This window comes from Schistocerca serialis, chromosome 2 (genome assembly GCF_023864345.2).
Source record: "Schistocerca serialis cubense isolate TAMUIC-IGC-003099 chromosome 2, iqSchSeri2.2, whole genome shotgun sequence".
Classification (NCBI taxonomy): domain Eukaryota; kingdom Metazoa; phylum Arthropoda; class Insecta; order Orthoptera; family Acrididae; genus Schistocerca; species Schistocerca serialis.
Window position 1 is genome coordinate 375,024,850 of NC_064639.1, and position 18,424 is coordinate 375,043,273.

General features: G+C 39.2%; 1 protein-coding gene across 1 annotated transcript in view; it reads right to left on the minus strand.

The window, feature by feature from the left end:
- The window catches only part of LOC126457190 (dolichyl-diphosphooligosaccharide--protein glycosyltransferase subunit 2), a 72,509-nt gene that overhangs the window by 17,383 nt on the left and 36,702 nt on the right, over window positions 1–18,424 (minus strand). The window contains exons 4-5 of the mRNA XM_050093281.1: window positions 3,501–3,655; window positions 3,253–3,392 (exon numbers count right to left, since the gene is read on the minus strand). Of these exons, the coding sequence (XP_049949238.1) occupies window positions 3,253–3,392; window positions 3,501–3,655 (295 nt within the window). The remainder of the gene's footprint in view (window positions 1–3,252; window positions 3,393–3,500; window positions 3,656–18,424) is intronic.

Below are 18,424 nucleotides of genomic sequence, written 5' to 3' on the forward strand. Positions count from 1 at the left end.
GTTGGTAGAGCACAAGAATCTGAATGTCATAAAACACATGTAATTAAATGTGGCATTCGCTTTGTACATGATCTGGATTAATCACACCAAGATTTGTTGCTATACAGATCTGGGACGTACCACAAGCATACGAGAAGTACAGTTCCAGGAAACGTGTGTGTTATTACCACATGAAGTGTTGCTGGTTAAGTACTCTTTCCTACGAATATGTTGTTTTGACGCATTTCGGATACATAAGGAGAGAGTAAGATGCAGCCTTAGAAAAGTTGGTATAAAATCAGTGTTGAAAGTGAATCAGTATACAGGACTTAAAATGAACAAAAATTATGATCCAGGTGTCACACAACTTAAATGTGAAGAATATTCTGATGAAGTACATGATGGTGACAAAAGGGTGCCAGCCACTAGACACAGCAGCTGCACATTTCAGTGACTGCTCTTGGTTTGTCTCCCATGAAGATACAGAATTTTGGGAAAACAGACAGACCCAGTTATGGTGGAAGATAACTATAAGAAGCTGAAATGGAAATGAAACACCAAATGGCAGACACTAATGGTGGTTGAGTAAGAACTGTACACTCCAAGGGAACAAAAATCAGAAATTTGCACAATTTGAAAGAAAAATGTATCGTAACCACATGCCAGAAAAAGTACTGTTCTTAACATTGCATCTTCCATTTGGTCTATTGAGCATACTGCAAGAAATTAAATGTTTCTATATACATGGTAAAGCAAACCAGGTGAAATGAAGCAACCTAAGGACTGCTTACCGAACTTAGGGTACACTCAAAGTAAACAACTGAGTTCAGAAAAAGGTGCTAGTGTCGGAGTTTAATGAAAATGATGACTACAGCTGAATAATGCCTGGCAAGAAAGAATAGGTTATGGTAAAAATGGAAAATGTACATGTGTAGACAAAAAAAATTATATATATATATATATCTGAACTATCTGTAGAACTCAAGGAAATGTTTCCCAATGACAAAGTGGGTTTACTGCCTTTTCAGTCTTCAGCCAATACGTGTTGTGCCTGCAAGTGTAAGCGGCACACACCATGTATATGTGAGACTTGTCGGAATGCTAAGTCAATGTTTGCTGCTATAAAAGATCCTAGTCTGGATTATAAGAATGCAATGAAAATGCTAGTGTGTGGATATCAGTGCCTACAAGTCCACACACAGGTGAAGTGTATGGGCAACGTAAAACTTGCAGAACATATGAATAATAAACTGTATGGTGAGTTCCTTATCGATGATTAACTTATTTCTTCCAAGCAATGGACACACACAGACTGGACAACTCTTGAAAGAAAGCAAAGTACAGTGGGAGATTTGTGAACTGTGTTGTGTGGGAAAAACCTAACTGCACACAGCTTTACAATAGCAAAATCTGCAGATCTCCAGCAGTGAGGATCAATTGAAACATGATGAAATTATAGTAATACTGGACTTTTCTAAAAATTATGCATTTATGGTGCAACATGTTATTCTAGGATATCACTGGGACAACAGCCAAGAAATTGTCCAACCATTTACAATTTACTAAAGAGATGAACCAGGTGGTGTGCCTACCATGAACTTTTGTGTGAACTGCGCAATTCTTGATGCCATTGCAGTTCATGCCCACATACACACTGTCATGGCATATGTTATTTACAAGCAGCCTCTCTCACATTCTGCAAAATACTTCCGTAATGGGACAGCTACCCAGTACAAAAATCATAAAAATCTTCAAAACTTGTGCGTGAATTACCATGATCTTCAGAATCATACAGACTGGAATTTTTTGGCAGCAACATCTGCTGGTATATAAGTAGGCTATGTGACTGTATTGGTGCTACCATTAAGCACATGGGATCATTACCTAATCTTCAGCACCTTGTGGAAGGCTACATTCTAACACCTTAAATTATTTAACTTTGTACAAAAAAATGTCCCCAGCATAAATTCATTTAATGTTTCAAAAGATGAAGCGAAATCTGTTGAAGAGTTTGAACATGTTAAAACTCTTGCAGGCACAACGAGCCATCATTACTTTTCTCTGGTTTACTCTGATAATGTGTAAATTAGCAGACCTTTGGGTTATAATTATTGGTTCACACATGGCATGTGTCTTCACAGTGCACCTGACCCTGGATTCAGAATCAAAAGTGGCAATGTACTACCAGGTTACTATGTTGCTGCTATTTATGGCAAATGGTACTAAGGATGTGCCAGCATGCTGTGAAGCAGAAGGTGATGGCACCAGCAAGTCATTTCAATGGGCATGTTTGACAGACACGAGTTTGATTCCTTTTTAACATACTCTAATGACCATTATAGTTCCTATACTGAGTCAGGATGACATTACAATTTGCCATTTGATGTACAGTGTACAGTAGGTAGAGGATAGGAAAACTTCTGCTCTAAACACCCTGTTTTGTTGAAGTTAAGGTAGATTGTGTTAATCTACTCATATGTTGCTGCTAAGTGATCAAGAGGCATGGGGATGATAAGAGCTAAAGATTATTTTTTGTTCTGCAACAATGGTCATATCACCAAATACAAGTCAACTTTTATAGTACACAAATGCCTTGCAACAACATGTTGAAACTGAGACATTACATTATGGTATCCTTAGGCAGTGTTTGAAATTTGGCTTCATCACTTGTCCCTTTTTTGCTACCACTATTTGAGAATTCAAGTTTTTCCAATGATTTTTCAAGTTTTTCTTCTTTCCTATGAATGTATCTCAGTATGAGTCAAAGATGTGGATGTGGTGTGTGTGTTCTAGCCTACATCACACACACACACACACACACACACACACACACACACACACACACACACACACACACACCTGGGTGAATTATATTTAGCAAGCACCTACAATACGTATCTTTTAACAAGTTACCTTTTTAGCACAATTTGAAATTCGTATTCCCATCAAACATGTTGGTGTTTTGATACATTGAGTATGTTCCCTAAGTGGATCTTACTAGATGGTAAAATTTCACTGAACAGTAAGGAAAAGTCAAGTTTTTAAGCACTGAAGTTTAACTGTGTGTTATATTTTCTGGGTCACACACCTTCTTTCGCAAGCTATAATGCTGGAACTAAGCAGGGGAATCTAGTACTTTTTTACATGAATGATCCACACAAGGTAACATTGGTGTATTAATTTTCAGCCAAATCTGAGAATATGAGCTGGAGCTCGTGGCTGAATTAACACTGAGTGACTCAAAGGACTTAGGCCCAGTTTTCCTGAACATACCTGTGATGCTTAGGCCACCTTCAAACTGCAGGAAACGGCTATCTACTTCATCGGCTTGCACTATAGCATCTTCAATTCGATCAAATGCAAATGTCCCATCAGCTCCCAGCAAAACAGCAATATGGAATGAATACCCCAAGCTGCATGAAAATATTTAAATTAGAAATATAATACAAGTAACAAAAGATTTGGATTTCAATCAAAATGTCAACAGAGCAACAACAATAACACCACAAGATATAACATACTTAAGAAGGCTGTCATCTTTCTTCAAGGCCGACTGCAGACCTTTTATTAGCTTCTGTGTATCCCATTTGCGCTGACCTACACTGTTCAGAGCATGCACAGCATAGAACAGGTCAGGAACTGTAGAAGCATCATTGTTCAGTACATCTGTAAGAGACTAAGAACCAGGCAACTTTCATATTCAGACATTTTAACACATCTAATTGAAATATCATCTAACCTTTAATAAAATTTAGCCATTACAAACACTTTCTGTGACTGCCCTATTACATTTGCTAAAACTTCAGGTAAACTCAGAAAATATATTTCAATAATGGGCATAGCTTAGATGAGTATTTTCGTCCATATTATTTACGTATACCGTACATGAACTACAAAAAATGTTTTCAGATGTCTACTTTGTGAATTTTGCTGAAGTATTTCAGAGTTCTGTAGAGGTTCAATTTGATAGTTTTTCGAGCCTTAATTAAATATGTTTTAACGTGCTTTCATCGAAAACTACTGACACATTACATAAGCTATCTATTAATAAACGCATCACTGTTAGTGCCATTTGTGGTAAGCGGCTCGGCTTAGTACTGTCTTAATAAGGAAACTACTGAAATGTTAATAACAAAATCTGCATAAAAACAGCAAACTACGACTACATCTCGTCACATACCTGGTAAACGTTAATGTAACGAGCTAACAATTCGCTGACGCACGGACAGAATTATGATGGTAGGACTTGCATCATCGTTACACAGATGCGCCATTCGGTAGCATTTCCTTCAGGTGGGTCAAATATATCCATCCCCACAAAAAAATTCATGCAATCTTTCTTCTATATGATACACATCACGCAAAATTAACCCAAATAATGGTCTGCAATGTTTTTTAATTCTTGTAATTTTCGATATGCTCTGCATGTCCAACGTGGAATAGATACCTTCTTCCAGGTGGGATCTTTTCTGATTAATACGTATGTAAGTTTTCTCGGTGAACACTTTCGCAGAGACGTGGATGGTTTGTCCTAGTGTTGGGCTAAACTGCGATTTTCCGATATCAGTGATTTCTGTGAATGCTACTTTTCAGTATCTGTTATTCTTAACTGTGATTTGTCGCAGTTAAGAGTCGCAGTTAAGGAACCTAAGTCGCGTATCCCTCCGCCACTGCTATTTCTGCTACTTCCGCGATTTCTGCGACTTCTGCTACTTGTGCGATTTCTGCTACTTCTGCGATTTCTGCGACTTCTGCGATTTCTGTGACTCCTGCGATTTCTGCGACGTACCACCGTATGAAAAAGTTACATCTGTCCACACAGAAAATTGCATCTCAACAAATCTGTCATTGGGAAGTATGTTTTACGTTTATTCTTCCGTTGGCTTTAATTTTGTATTAAAGAAACAACTGTGAAAATATTAATAGTGTAATTAATATGTAAGTAGCCGCACAGTACCGTAATAGTTCGTGTTTAGAAAATGAATTCTAACATATTGTTATGTTCGTAGGTACCTGAACTACATTTCAGTCACTCAGTAAAGTGATAATTCAAAATATCATTGTCAACAGAGCTGAAGAAATTGTCAGTCTTTAGACCGTTTTCGTCAGACGAGAGGTTAGTTTCTAAGCGTTTTGATGGACTTAATTACTTCAGTGAGATCGTTCTTGCGAATGTGATATAGCAAATATTAGCAAATGTGATATAGCAAATATTAGCAATGTACACTGTCAATTATATTGCTAGTAAAGTGACAGCAAAAATTGTTTAATAATCCTTGTGTTTTTGCAGACGCAGTTCTGACTGTTTACTGTTTGCTGTACATATCTATCCACATCAAGGCTGTTGAGAGAGACTCGTGAAGATTCAAGGCAGCTCTTAGAGGATTTGGAGTTTAAAAGTGAAATAATTATGAAATAAGTGTGTGACTGATTAAAGTGTTTTATTGAAGTTGTTGTGCGATTTTAAAGGAATAATAAATGTTAAATACATTGAGTGAATAATAAAAATGTTATTTTCCACATGTTAAGCCGTCCTATACCCGTAATTTTCCGCCACTTATTTATTGGTAAACACTTGTTGGATACCGACGTGCCGCCCCCCCCCCCCCTTTCTCACCAATCTTGGTGTGACACTGACCTGTAACATATCCCGAAGTCTACAATATGCATTTTGAGGCTGTTGATATGAAAGTGGGAAGTACAGATCTTCCAGTTAAATCAGGAATAGCTTAAGTGCATTACTTGAAAGTGACACAGGAAAAGCTTACTTATGTAGGTGGTAGTAGTGTCGGCAAAAAGTTCTTGTGTGTGAAGTTGCCATGTAGAACATCAGGTGTAAAACTTTTCTCCCGAGTCTTGAACTGTGTCGGAATAAAAGTGAGGCATTCATATGACTGTTTTCATTTCTCTACACTTATACAGATGTCTGAGTTCTGCTGTGTTAACATTGCAAAGTCCTGTAGGCATGTGGAGTATTAACCAAAACTGTCATATTGGAAGCAGAATCAAACACATTTGTTACGTTACTTGATATTTTCAGGAGAAAAAGGCAATGTTGCTTCTTATTAATATAATACATTCAGAGTCACAGCAGTATTTGACCAACCATAACTGATGCTGAATGTGCATGTCGTCATATAATATGAAGGGCTTATTTCAATAGTGGTACAAGTCCATTACCTACACTTTTCTGTCTATAATGCTTCTGAAGTTAGCGATCCAAACAAACATAAATAAAGGTTCATCTCTAGCAAGAAGCCATATGCTTGAATATTTCTGGTATCTCAACTGCAGATTTTTCAGCACTCATTTAACTTTACGACTCTATATCTCAAAATAACAAAAATGGACTTGTACCACTATTGAAATAAGCCCTTCATATGCACACACAGCACATCGATCTCGTGAGGCACAAGGCTCTCATAACGAAGTACGTACGTCGGTCAACAGATGACACTAGGAAAAGTATGTTAACTGCGCTTTTTAGTTGCTACTTGCGACTCTTAGTTGCGATTTGTCACAGAAATCGCAGTTTGACTCTGTAGCGAATAGCGTAGTATGAACTTTGCTCAACAGATGGCAGTGCTAACTGCGCTTTTTAGTTGCTACTTGCGACTCTTAGTTGCGACTTGTCACGGAAATCGCAGTTAGACTCCATAGCGTACCGCAGAGATGGACGTAGTACGAACTTTGACCCACAGATGGCACTGTTAACCGCGCTTTCTAGTTGCTACTTGCGACTCTTAGTTGCGACTTGTCACGGAAATCGCAGTTAGACTCCATAGCGTCCCGTAGAGATGGACGTAGTACGAACTTCGGCCAACAGATGCCACTGTTAACCGCGCTTTTTAGTTGCTACTTGCGACTCTTAGTTGCGACTTGTCACGGAAATCGCAGTTAGACTCCATAGCGTACCGCAGAGATGGACGTAGTACGAACTTCGGCCAACAGATGCCACTGTTAACCGCGCTTTTTAGTTGCTACTGCGACTCTTAGTTGCGACTTTTCACTGAAATCGCAGAAAGCAGTGCTAAATTCGACCAATAGATGGCTCACGTGTTTGAATGTGAAATACTACTTGCGACTGCTAACTGTGACTGAAATCGCAGTTAGATTCTGTAAAGTTGCTACTGTGATATCTGTGACTTCTCAGTCACTGCGATTTCTAACAGATACGCGATTTCCTGCCCACCACTAGTTTGTCCCCTATTCACAGCAGGAGGCCAATCTTCTTCAGTCTTCGAACAATAGTCATAAACTGCCATTTTACCGTGGAACTATATAATCATATGCATCCGCCAGCAAAGAAACATATTTCCACATCATTTATCAAGGGTATTGCAACTAGCCACATATTATATGAATCAATGGTTTCACGTTTTATATTGTGTGATATAGAACAAACGTTAATTTTTTTTGGAGTAACAGTGGCTACACTCTGATGCAGAACATACACCCAGAAGTATATGCGGAGAAATAAATTATTCATTCAAAAATGATGTGGCTAGTTGAAGTAGTCTACCTCATGGATGTCTTCAAACACTGTGTAGTACTAAACATATATGTCGCACACAAGCCGGAAGACAGCTAAACTTCGGTGATCTACCACCCATGTGCTCACTCCAACGGAAGTTCCAGCCTCCAGGCAGTGTTGCCAAATATTTAAATATCTCTGGAATCAGAGAGGTGCAGTGGTAGAGGGATGACCAACGATATCTCTACAGAATGACTGCCTATCGAACGCGAGGGGCCCTAGTAGTATATATATGGGACGTGCGATTCTATGGCCCTATTCCAATAGGTATACTTAGGCCTCCAAGCGACTGAGCCAGCATGTGTAATTAGGTGGGGCTGTTCAGACGAGGATATTACAGCAGTGGAGTCCCACAGTCACCGCGACTTGGAGGGAGTGTGATTTTTGTTCCTCATTACTCTGGTTCACGTTCAGTCTGTTGATTTCATATTGACTTAGTTGCAAAGCAGAACACACAATCGAGGAGTGAGGATGCCAATTTTGTGATAAAAATAAATGACTGAAGTGTTCTGAAGCAGATGCTGAAATTTCCCTCGGCACAGCATACCATACTTTACAGTCTTTATACACTTCAGATGTATGTTTTACTTCTCTATTCCTCCAATCATCCTATCCAACCACATGTAGAATATTTCATTATTTTTATTTAGAATAAAACACGAAACTGTTTCTTCATGATATATAATACCCTACGGAAAGTATATTTCAGTTTAAAACGAACTGACCATTAATTACGCAGACCTGTGCTATCAGAAATGTATAAAAAGTAAAAATGCCTAATTTCTACCAGTCTTTTTTGAGATTCAACACTGTCAAAAGAAATCGCGAGTTTTCGAGCTTTGGGTTTCTTGTGTGTACAAATGCCAAGAAATGATTGCTGCAGATGGCCAACGACTTTGCTCAACAATCCTACACATACTGCACACATAATAATAGATTTAAAACATACATTAAAAAAACCAAAACAGTACAGAATGGTACTGGTACGTCAAAGTATTCACTCAAGCTAGAGAGATGAAATTTTTATAAAGCACTCCTAGCGGTCAAATTTACATTGTAACACAGCCACTTGGCAATATGTTCAGTAGTTTCATTTCAGTTTGATTATAAATATAATTGGAAGGAAACTAGAAAAGATACTCCAAAATCCCTCTGTCATAACTGCAATACTAAACCACTCCATATGTAAAAAAACAAATTTTGCTATTTGGTAGTTTATTCACAAATGTTCCTCAAACTTAGTGATTTTAACCTAACTAACCTAAGGACATCACACACATCCATGCCCGAGGCAGGATTCGAACCTGCGACCGTAGCGGTCGCGCGATTCCAGACTACCGCCAGAACCGCTCGGCCAAGATATTTCTAATCTACGCGTAATATCAGGTATGGGTTGTATATGGTTAACTAGTGGAGGGACAACTCGGGTTGGCATCAAAACGATTTGGGGCGAGAAAGGTATTCAATTGTGTCCTATCTTCGGGCAGATTAAAATTTAGTTCCGTAAACCAACCTGAGCTTCGTGGTTTCCCAATCGGTGATTGTACTTAAATCTTTCCGTACGAGCTCTCACTTATCTAATTTTATTATGATGAGCATATCTCCTTAAGTAGGCTGGTGAGAAAATATTTCGCGTTCAGAAGGAGAAGTTGGTGACTGAAATTTCATGACAAGGTCTTACCACAACAAAAAATGCCTGTTTTTATGACTGCTACCCCCACTTGCTTATCATATTCGTGGCACTCCCACCTACTTCGCGATAATATAAGTTGCCCTTCTTTGGACTTTATGTCCTCCGTCAGAAATATCTGGTAACATTCCCATATCGCATGGCATTATTCTTAGTAAAGGACGGGCAAGCACAGTGTACGGCTGTAGGCAGTCTCTTTAGTAGACCTGTTGCATTTTCTAAGTATTCTGCCAATTGAAAGCAGTCTGGTTTTTCTTCCCCACTACATTACCTGAGTGTTCGTTCCAGTTTAGGGTGTTCATAGCAGTAATTCCTATGCATTCAGTTGAATTGGCAGCCTCCAGATTTTTGTGATTTACCGTGTAGTAACTGAAATTAACGGATTTCTTTTAGTACTCAAGTTTATGACATCACATTTTTCTTTATTCAGGGACATCTGCCTCTTTTCACACCATATAGATATCTTGTCTTAAGTCATTCTGTAATTGGTTTTGTTCTTCTGATGAATTTGCTAACAGTAAATGACAGTAGCACCAGAGGGCTGCTCAGATTGTCTAGTCTACTAAATCGTTAATACAGATAAGGACAGAATATGGCTAGAACACTCCCTTCGGGCACATCATGTATCTCTTCTGTTTCATTTGATTTTCCGCAGATTACCAAGTCCTGTAATCCTTCTGACGGGAAATCATGAATCCACTCGCACAACTAAAGCTATACTCCATAGGCAAGCAATTGATTAGAAGTTTCTTCTTGTGAGTAGCAGCTCGAAAGCCTTCAGGTCACCTAGAAATAAGGAATCAGTTTGATATCACCTGTTAATAACATTACCTCGTGCGAATAAAGGGTTAGTAAGTACGATATTTTCTAAATCCGCGCTGACTGTATCAATAGACAGTTACGTTTGAGGTAATTAATTTTGTTTGAACGCAGCGTGGGTTTCAAAAGCCTACTGCAAATCGATGTCAGTGATGTGTGTCTGTAATTCATTAGGTTCCTTCCATTTCCTTTCGTGAGTGCCAGCATGACCTGTGCAACTCTCCAGTCTTTTGGTACGGATCTTTCATTGAGCGAGCGGTTGTTTGTGATTCAAAGTATGGGGACTACTGCATGAGAATACTCTGAAAAGAACCAACCTGGAATACTATCTGGACTGGAAAACTCTCCCTTATTAAATGATTTAAGCTGCTTTGCTACACTGAGGATATTTACTTCCAAGTTACTCATGCTGGCAGCTGTTCTCGATTCGAATTCTTGAATATTTACTTCGTCTTTGGTGAAGGAATTTCGGAAAATGTTTTTCAAGACTTCACTTTGGTGCCGATGTCATCGGTAATATCATTTGTATCACGAAGTTGATTGTGATTGTGTCTAGCCACTGGTTTACTTTACACATGAGCAGAGCCTCTTTGGATTTTCTGCCACATTTCTTGACAAAGATTTGTGGTGGAAGCTGCTGAAAGCATCTCGCATTTAAGTCCATGCTAAGTTTCGAGTCTCAGTAAAACTATCTTATACATTTTGTGTTGTTTCAAATCTGGAATGATTTTTCGTTGCTTCGGTAACTACCTGCTTTGTGTACCAAGGGAGCCTCAGTACTACCTTTCACTGATTTATTCGATACAAATTTCGCAATAACAGTCAATACTATTTCTTTGAGCTCAAGCTACAACTGGTTAACATTTACACAGATAGTTGGGAAGGAGTGGAGGCCGTCTCTTAGGAAGGCATCAAGAGAATTTTTATCTATTTTTTTTTATTTTCATGTTGCAGTGGTCAGTTTCGTTACAAAGACCTTGTGGCCACTAATCATTATACTCCCTGTTCGCTCAGAATTATTTGTTGTTAAGAGGTCAAGTATGTTTTCGCAACCATTTACAATTTGAGTAGTCTACTGAACGAATTGCTCAAATAATCACCAGAAAAAGCATTAGTACAATTTCTGACAATAGCTACTGCTGGCTATGAACATGTATTTTTGCCAACATATCAAGGACAGATTGAAGTCAACTGTATGAGTGGGTTACCCATTGGATATGAGACAAGTTTTCTTAGAACTATTCAGCAACTGCATTGTCTGAGTTGAGGGTTCGTAAAAGGAACCAATTATTAATTTATTCCAATTGTCAACTATAACCTTTACCCATTCTAATTCACAGGAACAATGTATGAGGAGCAGTCAAATGAAAACCGAACACCTGCCCCAACAAGACCATGGAATGGCTTCATTCACAGGTAATAACCATATGCATTAAGACATGTATCCCACGGCGAGATGAGATGACCAGTTCATATTTCACATAATGCGATCAGCTGCTGACAGATCCACAACTGCACCGACACCTGCACTTCCTTGTCCAACTGAAGCTGATGTCCACAAGTCTTTCTTCAGGTTGCTAAAGATGTGAAACATCACATATTGAAGGACCCAAGCTGCATGGAGGATGTTGCAGTGTTTCCCAACCAAACTGCTGAAGCATAGCCTACGTATGATTGGCAGTGTGGGGGTGGGCATAAACATGCAATAGGATGATTCGACAACCTGAGGGTAAATGGCAAAGCCAACAGCGGAAACAAACCACATCTCCCCACCAAAGAAATCTAAAGCTGTTCACAGAGGTTCCAGTAAAGTCACGACAACCACCTGTTTCGAGTGCGGTGTGCCTCTGCTCACGGAGTTCCTTGAGCATAGAACCACAATCAACGCGCAACACTATGAAGACACTTTGCAGAAACTGTTACACACCATTAAATTCAAACAACCAGGAATGCTGTCAGACTGAAGCATCCTGTTGACATGTGACATCCACTATCATGCTGCCAATCGGATGAAGGCTACACATCAGCGATTTGTTTGGGATACACTGCAACACCATCCATGCAGTCCAGATTCTTAACCGTGTGACTCACATCAGACAGGACGTGCAAGAGTGAGTGTGGTTGTAGATCCATCAGTGGCCGACCACATTCTACGAAACAGGACTCACAGTCTTGAATGTCTTAACATGTGTGGGGGATTACTTTTGAATGTCCTGTTGTGGCAGGTGTTCAGTCTTCATTTGATTGCTCCTTATACTTCAGTTTTGCCAATCAAACTACTACATACAGCAAAAAATACGCTGCCACCAAATGTACTTAATCTATCCCTTCTGAACATCTCTAGGTTCTTTGTAAACATTTGGGTTGAACTTTTCTCTCCAATTTGAGAACAAAGACAATGTTGACCACATTCTTTGACAGTAAAGGATTAGTACACTGTGAGTTTGTTCCTCCAGCTCAAACAGTGAACCAAACTCTTTACACTGAAGTCTTGATTGCGACAAGCAATTCGACGTCACTGCCCTGATTAGTAGCATTCTAACGAGTTGTTCTTACAACATGATAATGCAAGACCCCATTCTGCTTAATCTGTTACTGCATATCTGGCTAGACATTCTGCTATTGCCATGTTCACCCGACCTCTCTCCTGCGATTTTTCCTAGTTTCTGCGAGAAGAAAGTGACTGAAAGGAAAGTGTCATCAAGATATCACAGACATCCAACAGGCTGTGACAAATGAACTTACAAGCATCACAGCTTAAAATTTCCTGCTTGCTTCCTAGACCTTCAGAAACATAGGCAATTGTGTATAGATAGCCAAGGGGATTACTTCAGTAGGAGCTAGGCTCATTACTTGGTAAGTGTAATTTGTATTGGAACTTTTCTTTAACGGGAGTATATTCATCATGCAAATAACGAGACAGAAATGGTTCCTTCTTGAATTTTGGAGCTAAAATGCTGTTATTTAACTTTTTTTTTTTTTTTTTTTTTTTTTTTTTTTTTTTTTTTTTTTTACAAAAACCTTAAACTGCTCATAGTGTATGCTTTTATTATTGTTGCCACCATTTCCTTTATTCTCTCTTTGATGAAAATTGCAATATTCTGGCTGTTCAAAGATAAAAGGTTCTTTAAAATTTTACCCAAGACAGATGAGTGTTCCCTAACTCAGTGCACCCGCTACTTCCAAACAGCTTACCGAAGTCATTAATTTTTACCCAGATTTCTCTCGTTACTGAAAAAACAAGTCATGGGTGCTTTAGTTTCATTTCTTAGAGCAAATTTTTAATTGTAGTAGATTAACAAACACTGAAATTAGAAAAGAATCAGCAAAGTTAACTTGAAATTAATTCATAAAGAAATATATCCCACCAGTCATCATGCTGCTCCTGGCCTCAGAACAAGTGAGCTGCTCTACCACAGTAGTGGAACTTTGTCTGCCTTCAGTGCAGACAACTCCGAGTTAAGCTTGGGTGAGGTTAGAATTTTGGTGACCTTTTCAGGTAAGACTTGAAGACAACACTGGATGCAACAGGATGAGGGCCACTTCAGGGTTTGTGTTGGGAGGGTTTGATGCTTAATCTTTTGGTTGTGGATTGAGATTCAAAGATGAAGTGATATTTTCAATTAAGCTTAAGTCTGAATGACAAGAGATCTTTGACTAGGCCTGTGTGAATGAATGTGGCTGAGACACATATGGTTAGGCATTTGAGAAGGCTGAATGCCTCACAGCATTTAAGAGGGTCCAGATGAGAGGTATAGGACTGAACAGGTGCCACAATTGGGAGATGCTGGAGAGTGATTTCAGTTATGGCCAGGTTTGTGTTAGTGATATCTGAAATTGGGAGGATAAATAAGGAGACAAGGCTAGAACTGTTGGATAGGAGGTTGTTGTTGTTGTTGTTGTTGTTGTTGGTGGTGGTGGTGGTGGTGGTGGTCATCGTGGTCATGGTGGTGGTGGTGGTGGTGGTCATCGTCATCGTGGTCGTGGTGTGAGAGAGGGACACCATTTCAGAGTTATCTGACCAACCAGCCAGAGATTTTCTTCAAGTGGCGAGAAGTGTGGATTCAAGGACAATATGCACAATATGGCAACATGTCTAGGTGCAAGCGGACTATTTTAAATAAACAGTACCTGTTGGGAGTGGCGGTTGGAGGGAGAAATGTATTGTTCAAGGCCAATGTGGATAAGGGCTTGGACTGATCAATTGAATTTAATGGAGAAATATAGGTTACAGTCAGAGGTATAGTCTGATCTATGAATGATCGTGGTCCACGCAGATCGAGACACAGACACAGGACTGCACCGTTGCCGGCTCCAAGCGATGGTTCTGGTAAGTGCACACAAGTGCTTTGCACTTTAAGAAATCATGTATACTGCAAATTATATCTTTCACTCGCTTGTGCAGAACTTGTCGCTCACCACTATCAGCCGTGGTGACTCGCAACAAATAGAATACAAATTCACTAAATAACTCAACGATCACAATTCATTCTCGCATTCGCTACGACAATTACAGTAGAGCAGTGATTACACTGCTGCATACTCATTGGGTGATGGACAATAAGTGACAGATGCGCAGGACAAGTCTTAACTCTACCACCACTGTGACTCCAACTATAGGAATGTGTCATGTGATGTATTTAAGAGCAATAGTGTAGATTAAGCAGCACTAGAGGAAAAATATGTGGACTTTCCTGACCATTATCGCTACTGCGAGATTCCTATCTTTGCAATAATAATTCCCCTGCAAAACCTACTCCATGTGCCCACCCACTAAAATTTACTCTAGTCTCATCACTGGTGAATCCTACAATATAAAAGGAAAAGCAACTCACGGTGCTTTGTATAGTAATGATTCACAAGACTAGCCAAGTTCACATATGGTCATTGAAAAACAGCCCATTTTGGGGACATATAGCAGCCAGTAGATCAGCATGCCTTGCAGCTTGACTCAAAGACTACCTGAATACCTGCTACACCACACATGCTATTGGGATCCTCATATCAGATACTAGTTTCTCTGAACTGCAAAATCAGAAACTGCTTTCAAATATTGTTGCTTGCTGCCATCCTTCTGGATGTAATTTCCATTTTCAATAGCCCTGCTCTATTTTCTTTGTTCCTTTTCTATCAACATTACCCCTTCCCTTTCCTCCTCTCACTCTATATCCCCACCTCCTCTTTAGTTTTTAATTGCATCATTCCTTTGAAATTTCAACTATCATTCTCCCTCTAACTTATGGATTGGAGAGTGCTTGCCAATATACTATCTTTGAAGCCTTCCCCTCTATCCTCTTTCTCATAACTAGTGGGTCTACTTTTTCGCATTCTGGGATCTGAGTAATTTGCCTCTCCTTTCTAACCTCCCCCCAACCTATTCCTATTTCCACCTTGAGGAAGGAACCAATAGTTCCAAAAGTTAGGATTACTGTTATTTTAAATGAGCCTATTGATTGTATGAGAATTCCAACCGCTAATAAAAATACTGGCCAGTCATTCTGTCTCTTAGTAATTTTACACTTCTTTCAAGTGACTATCCATTTTGAAAGTTATTTTATACACGTTACCACATTAGGTATAAAAACTGAGACATGAACATTGAACTAAGTCATGTAGTGTGGTAAGCAAACTGTAATATAAGGTTACCTAGGCCATTGCTATACAAAGGCATGTTAGTACATTGTATTATCTTCCTCCTCCTCAGAATTCCAGGAGTATGATACAATAAATGAATGTGGTAGGTGAGTGAATCCCCCACAGAATGATGGCCCTTACTGACTTCCTGCAGATAGATCATTTCATCAGAATGTCACATCTAAGTCTTAATAAAATAAAATAATGATACTTGTTACAATCAAAGATTATAACTGTAATGTATGGAATAAGAATAAAAGCTTGAGGTGTAGCGATAAATTAAGGAAGCACCTCATACCCTTTTTTCAAACCTACATCCAAAGTGGACACAAGAGACCAAGTGCTACATGGTCATATGTTTGAAGCATGTGGCTGTGTCATTAGCCACAGTAGGTAACTTCAGCCAGGCTATGAACTCAAAAACACTATTAATTCCAAAACTTTGTTCATATCTCGGTTGACACTTTCCACTGGTTCTGTATTACAAAAGAGGATGAGATTTAAAAGCATGTGAACAACATAATGAAGAAAAGCTACCATTTACATTCTAACTATTAGGAACTGAAGACATTTTGGTTAAAATTGTATGTAGCTCGTATATCCCAGATAGTTCCCAGTGTCTACAAATACATATTGTAAGCACATCTAGGATTTTACTGAAGTGTATCTAAAGAAGGTAATGTCAAAGTATGATTAATGAAATGTGACTATACGAACAACCTGTCACATAAGCTACTTGATAAAATCTCCTACACATTTTGCTAGAGGGCAACTAGTGTGGTAACAGGAAAATTATTTCTATTTATTCTGTTATTACATCACTAAAGTAACAGTGATATACAGGCCATGTAACTACAGCTAGTGAAGTAAAGCAACAAGAATGATTAGGGATTTTGCATATTTTTAATTTTAAACAGCATAATAGATACATAGCTGTTCTTTTTAACTTTCAAGGAAATTTACAGTGCTGTTACTTTTTAATAAAAATAAACACAAAGCTTGTGCTTATTCACTCTGTTCCCATCTGGTTGAAACATTAATTTTTTGTGTCTTTCATATATCCAGATGGACCTCCGAGTGCTTTGGAAATTTTCTTGGCATCATAGTCATTTGGTTCAGCATTTGCACTATGGTTCTCACAAGTATGCATATTCTTCTATAAGAAACATTACATTCTCTTCAAACCATTCCACTGCTCATGCAACTCAAGTCACCGACAAAAGTTCACTCTCAAAACAGCAGACAAATGCTCTCTGTGCTGCTAGCACAGAAGCAGAAAAGACATGAAGTTAATTTGATGGTTCACTGAAAGCCCAACAACCAGTGGAACACAAGCAACCATCAGTGAATATGAGCTCAACAGGAATGAATGACATCTGCTCACACACTGCTACCATTTATACCACAGAGAATCCTTGTTTGCCGGTGCTCATTCACTTTTGTTCCCTCTGGTATCAACCAGACTTCTGAACCTTACCCAGTTACACTGGTGTCACAAACTTTTATCAGAATCACTAACTGTAAACGTTTTTGACTGGCAAGTGAGAGATATGCCTCAGCCTCTCATGTCCAGTGCAGCAACTACATGTGTATTTATGCTTTGAAACACCTGCTTCAATCTTTCATGTACTGAAGTTTTTAAAGTGCCATACTGATTATTAACATTATTTGATCATTAATTTGGCAATACAGGGAAAATCTGGTTGGTTTAATGATTAAAGGGACCAAAAACTGGGACATCATTAGACCCTCCTGCATGGAGCAGGCAAGTCAACATAACTACACATCGAAGAAGGCTCTAGAGTGCAAAACCCAAGAAAAGACTCCAAGGTCTACCAAACATCAACAAGGCCTAGAGAAAGGGACAAGGAAGAAGAAACAGGGGCAAAAAGGAAGAAAGGTGGGCAAGGTGCCTCATCCAGTGAGCAGCTGGAGGCCCCAAATGCAGAAAGCACCCTACTCAATACCCACAAAAGTCTAGCAACTTGGACAGGGAGAGAGAATCAGAGGAAAACAAAGGCAGAACACAAAGTCAAACAGAACACCTGAGAAGGAAGAAGAACAAAAAGAGAGGGTAGGGTGAGGGCCGAGGTGGACCACCAATCCCAAAAGTCGCAGGCCATTTGGGGCAGAGGAGGCAACAGTGCATCCTGCCAAACACTCAATGGTCCGACAAGGCTGAGGCGCCCTCCCTTAGAGAGGGTGTTTAAAAAACCCCTTCATAAATAAACCATTAAACCAGGTCAGCCACTGAGCCATTACCAATTAACATGAGATAACGAGTCAGGAAGATTAATAAAAGTCCACCGCAGGGTGGCTGGGTTATGAAAGTCCAGCAAAATGGGAACCACCGTCAAATGGGCATCACAATCGCAGTACAGCAGATCCTCGTGATGAAGGAGATGACGTGTCAGCCAAGTCCTTGCAAGTCCCCTCACATTGAGGACCTCCGCAAATTTATGGTCTCCATTATTGTCTGTGGAAACTTACTTGCATGACCTAACTTTAAGTGCTGCAACCAGCTCTCCAACACGTACTGTGGCCATATCATCATTCTGGTCTTAACTTACTATCATTCTCTTCGCAGTCTTTCTCCTTAGGTTTTTTGTATTTCCTTCCTGCGATATCAGACCTTCACTGTATGGGTTCTTTTTTAAAAATATGTTCTTATTGTTACATATCATATTTACTATCATAACCACAGTAAGGAAAGTTTTGGTAGAAAAATAATTTAGGAGTAAAGGAGACCACTTACTAAATAGCAAAGG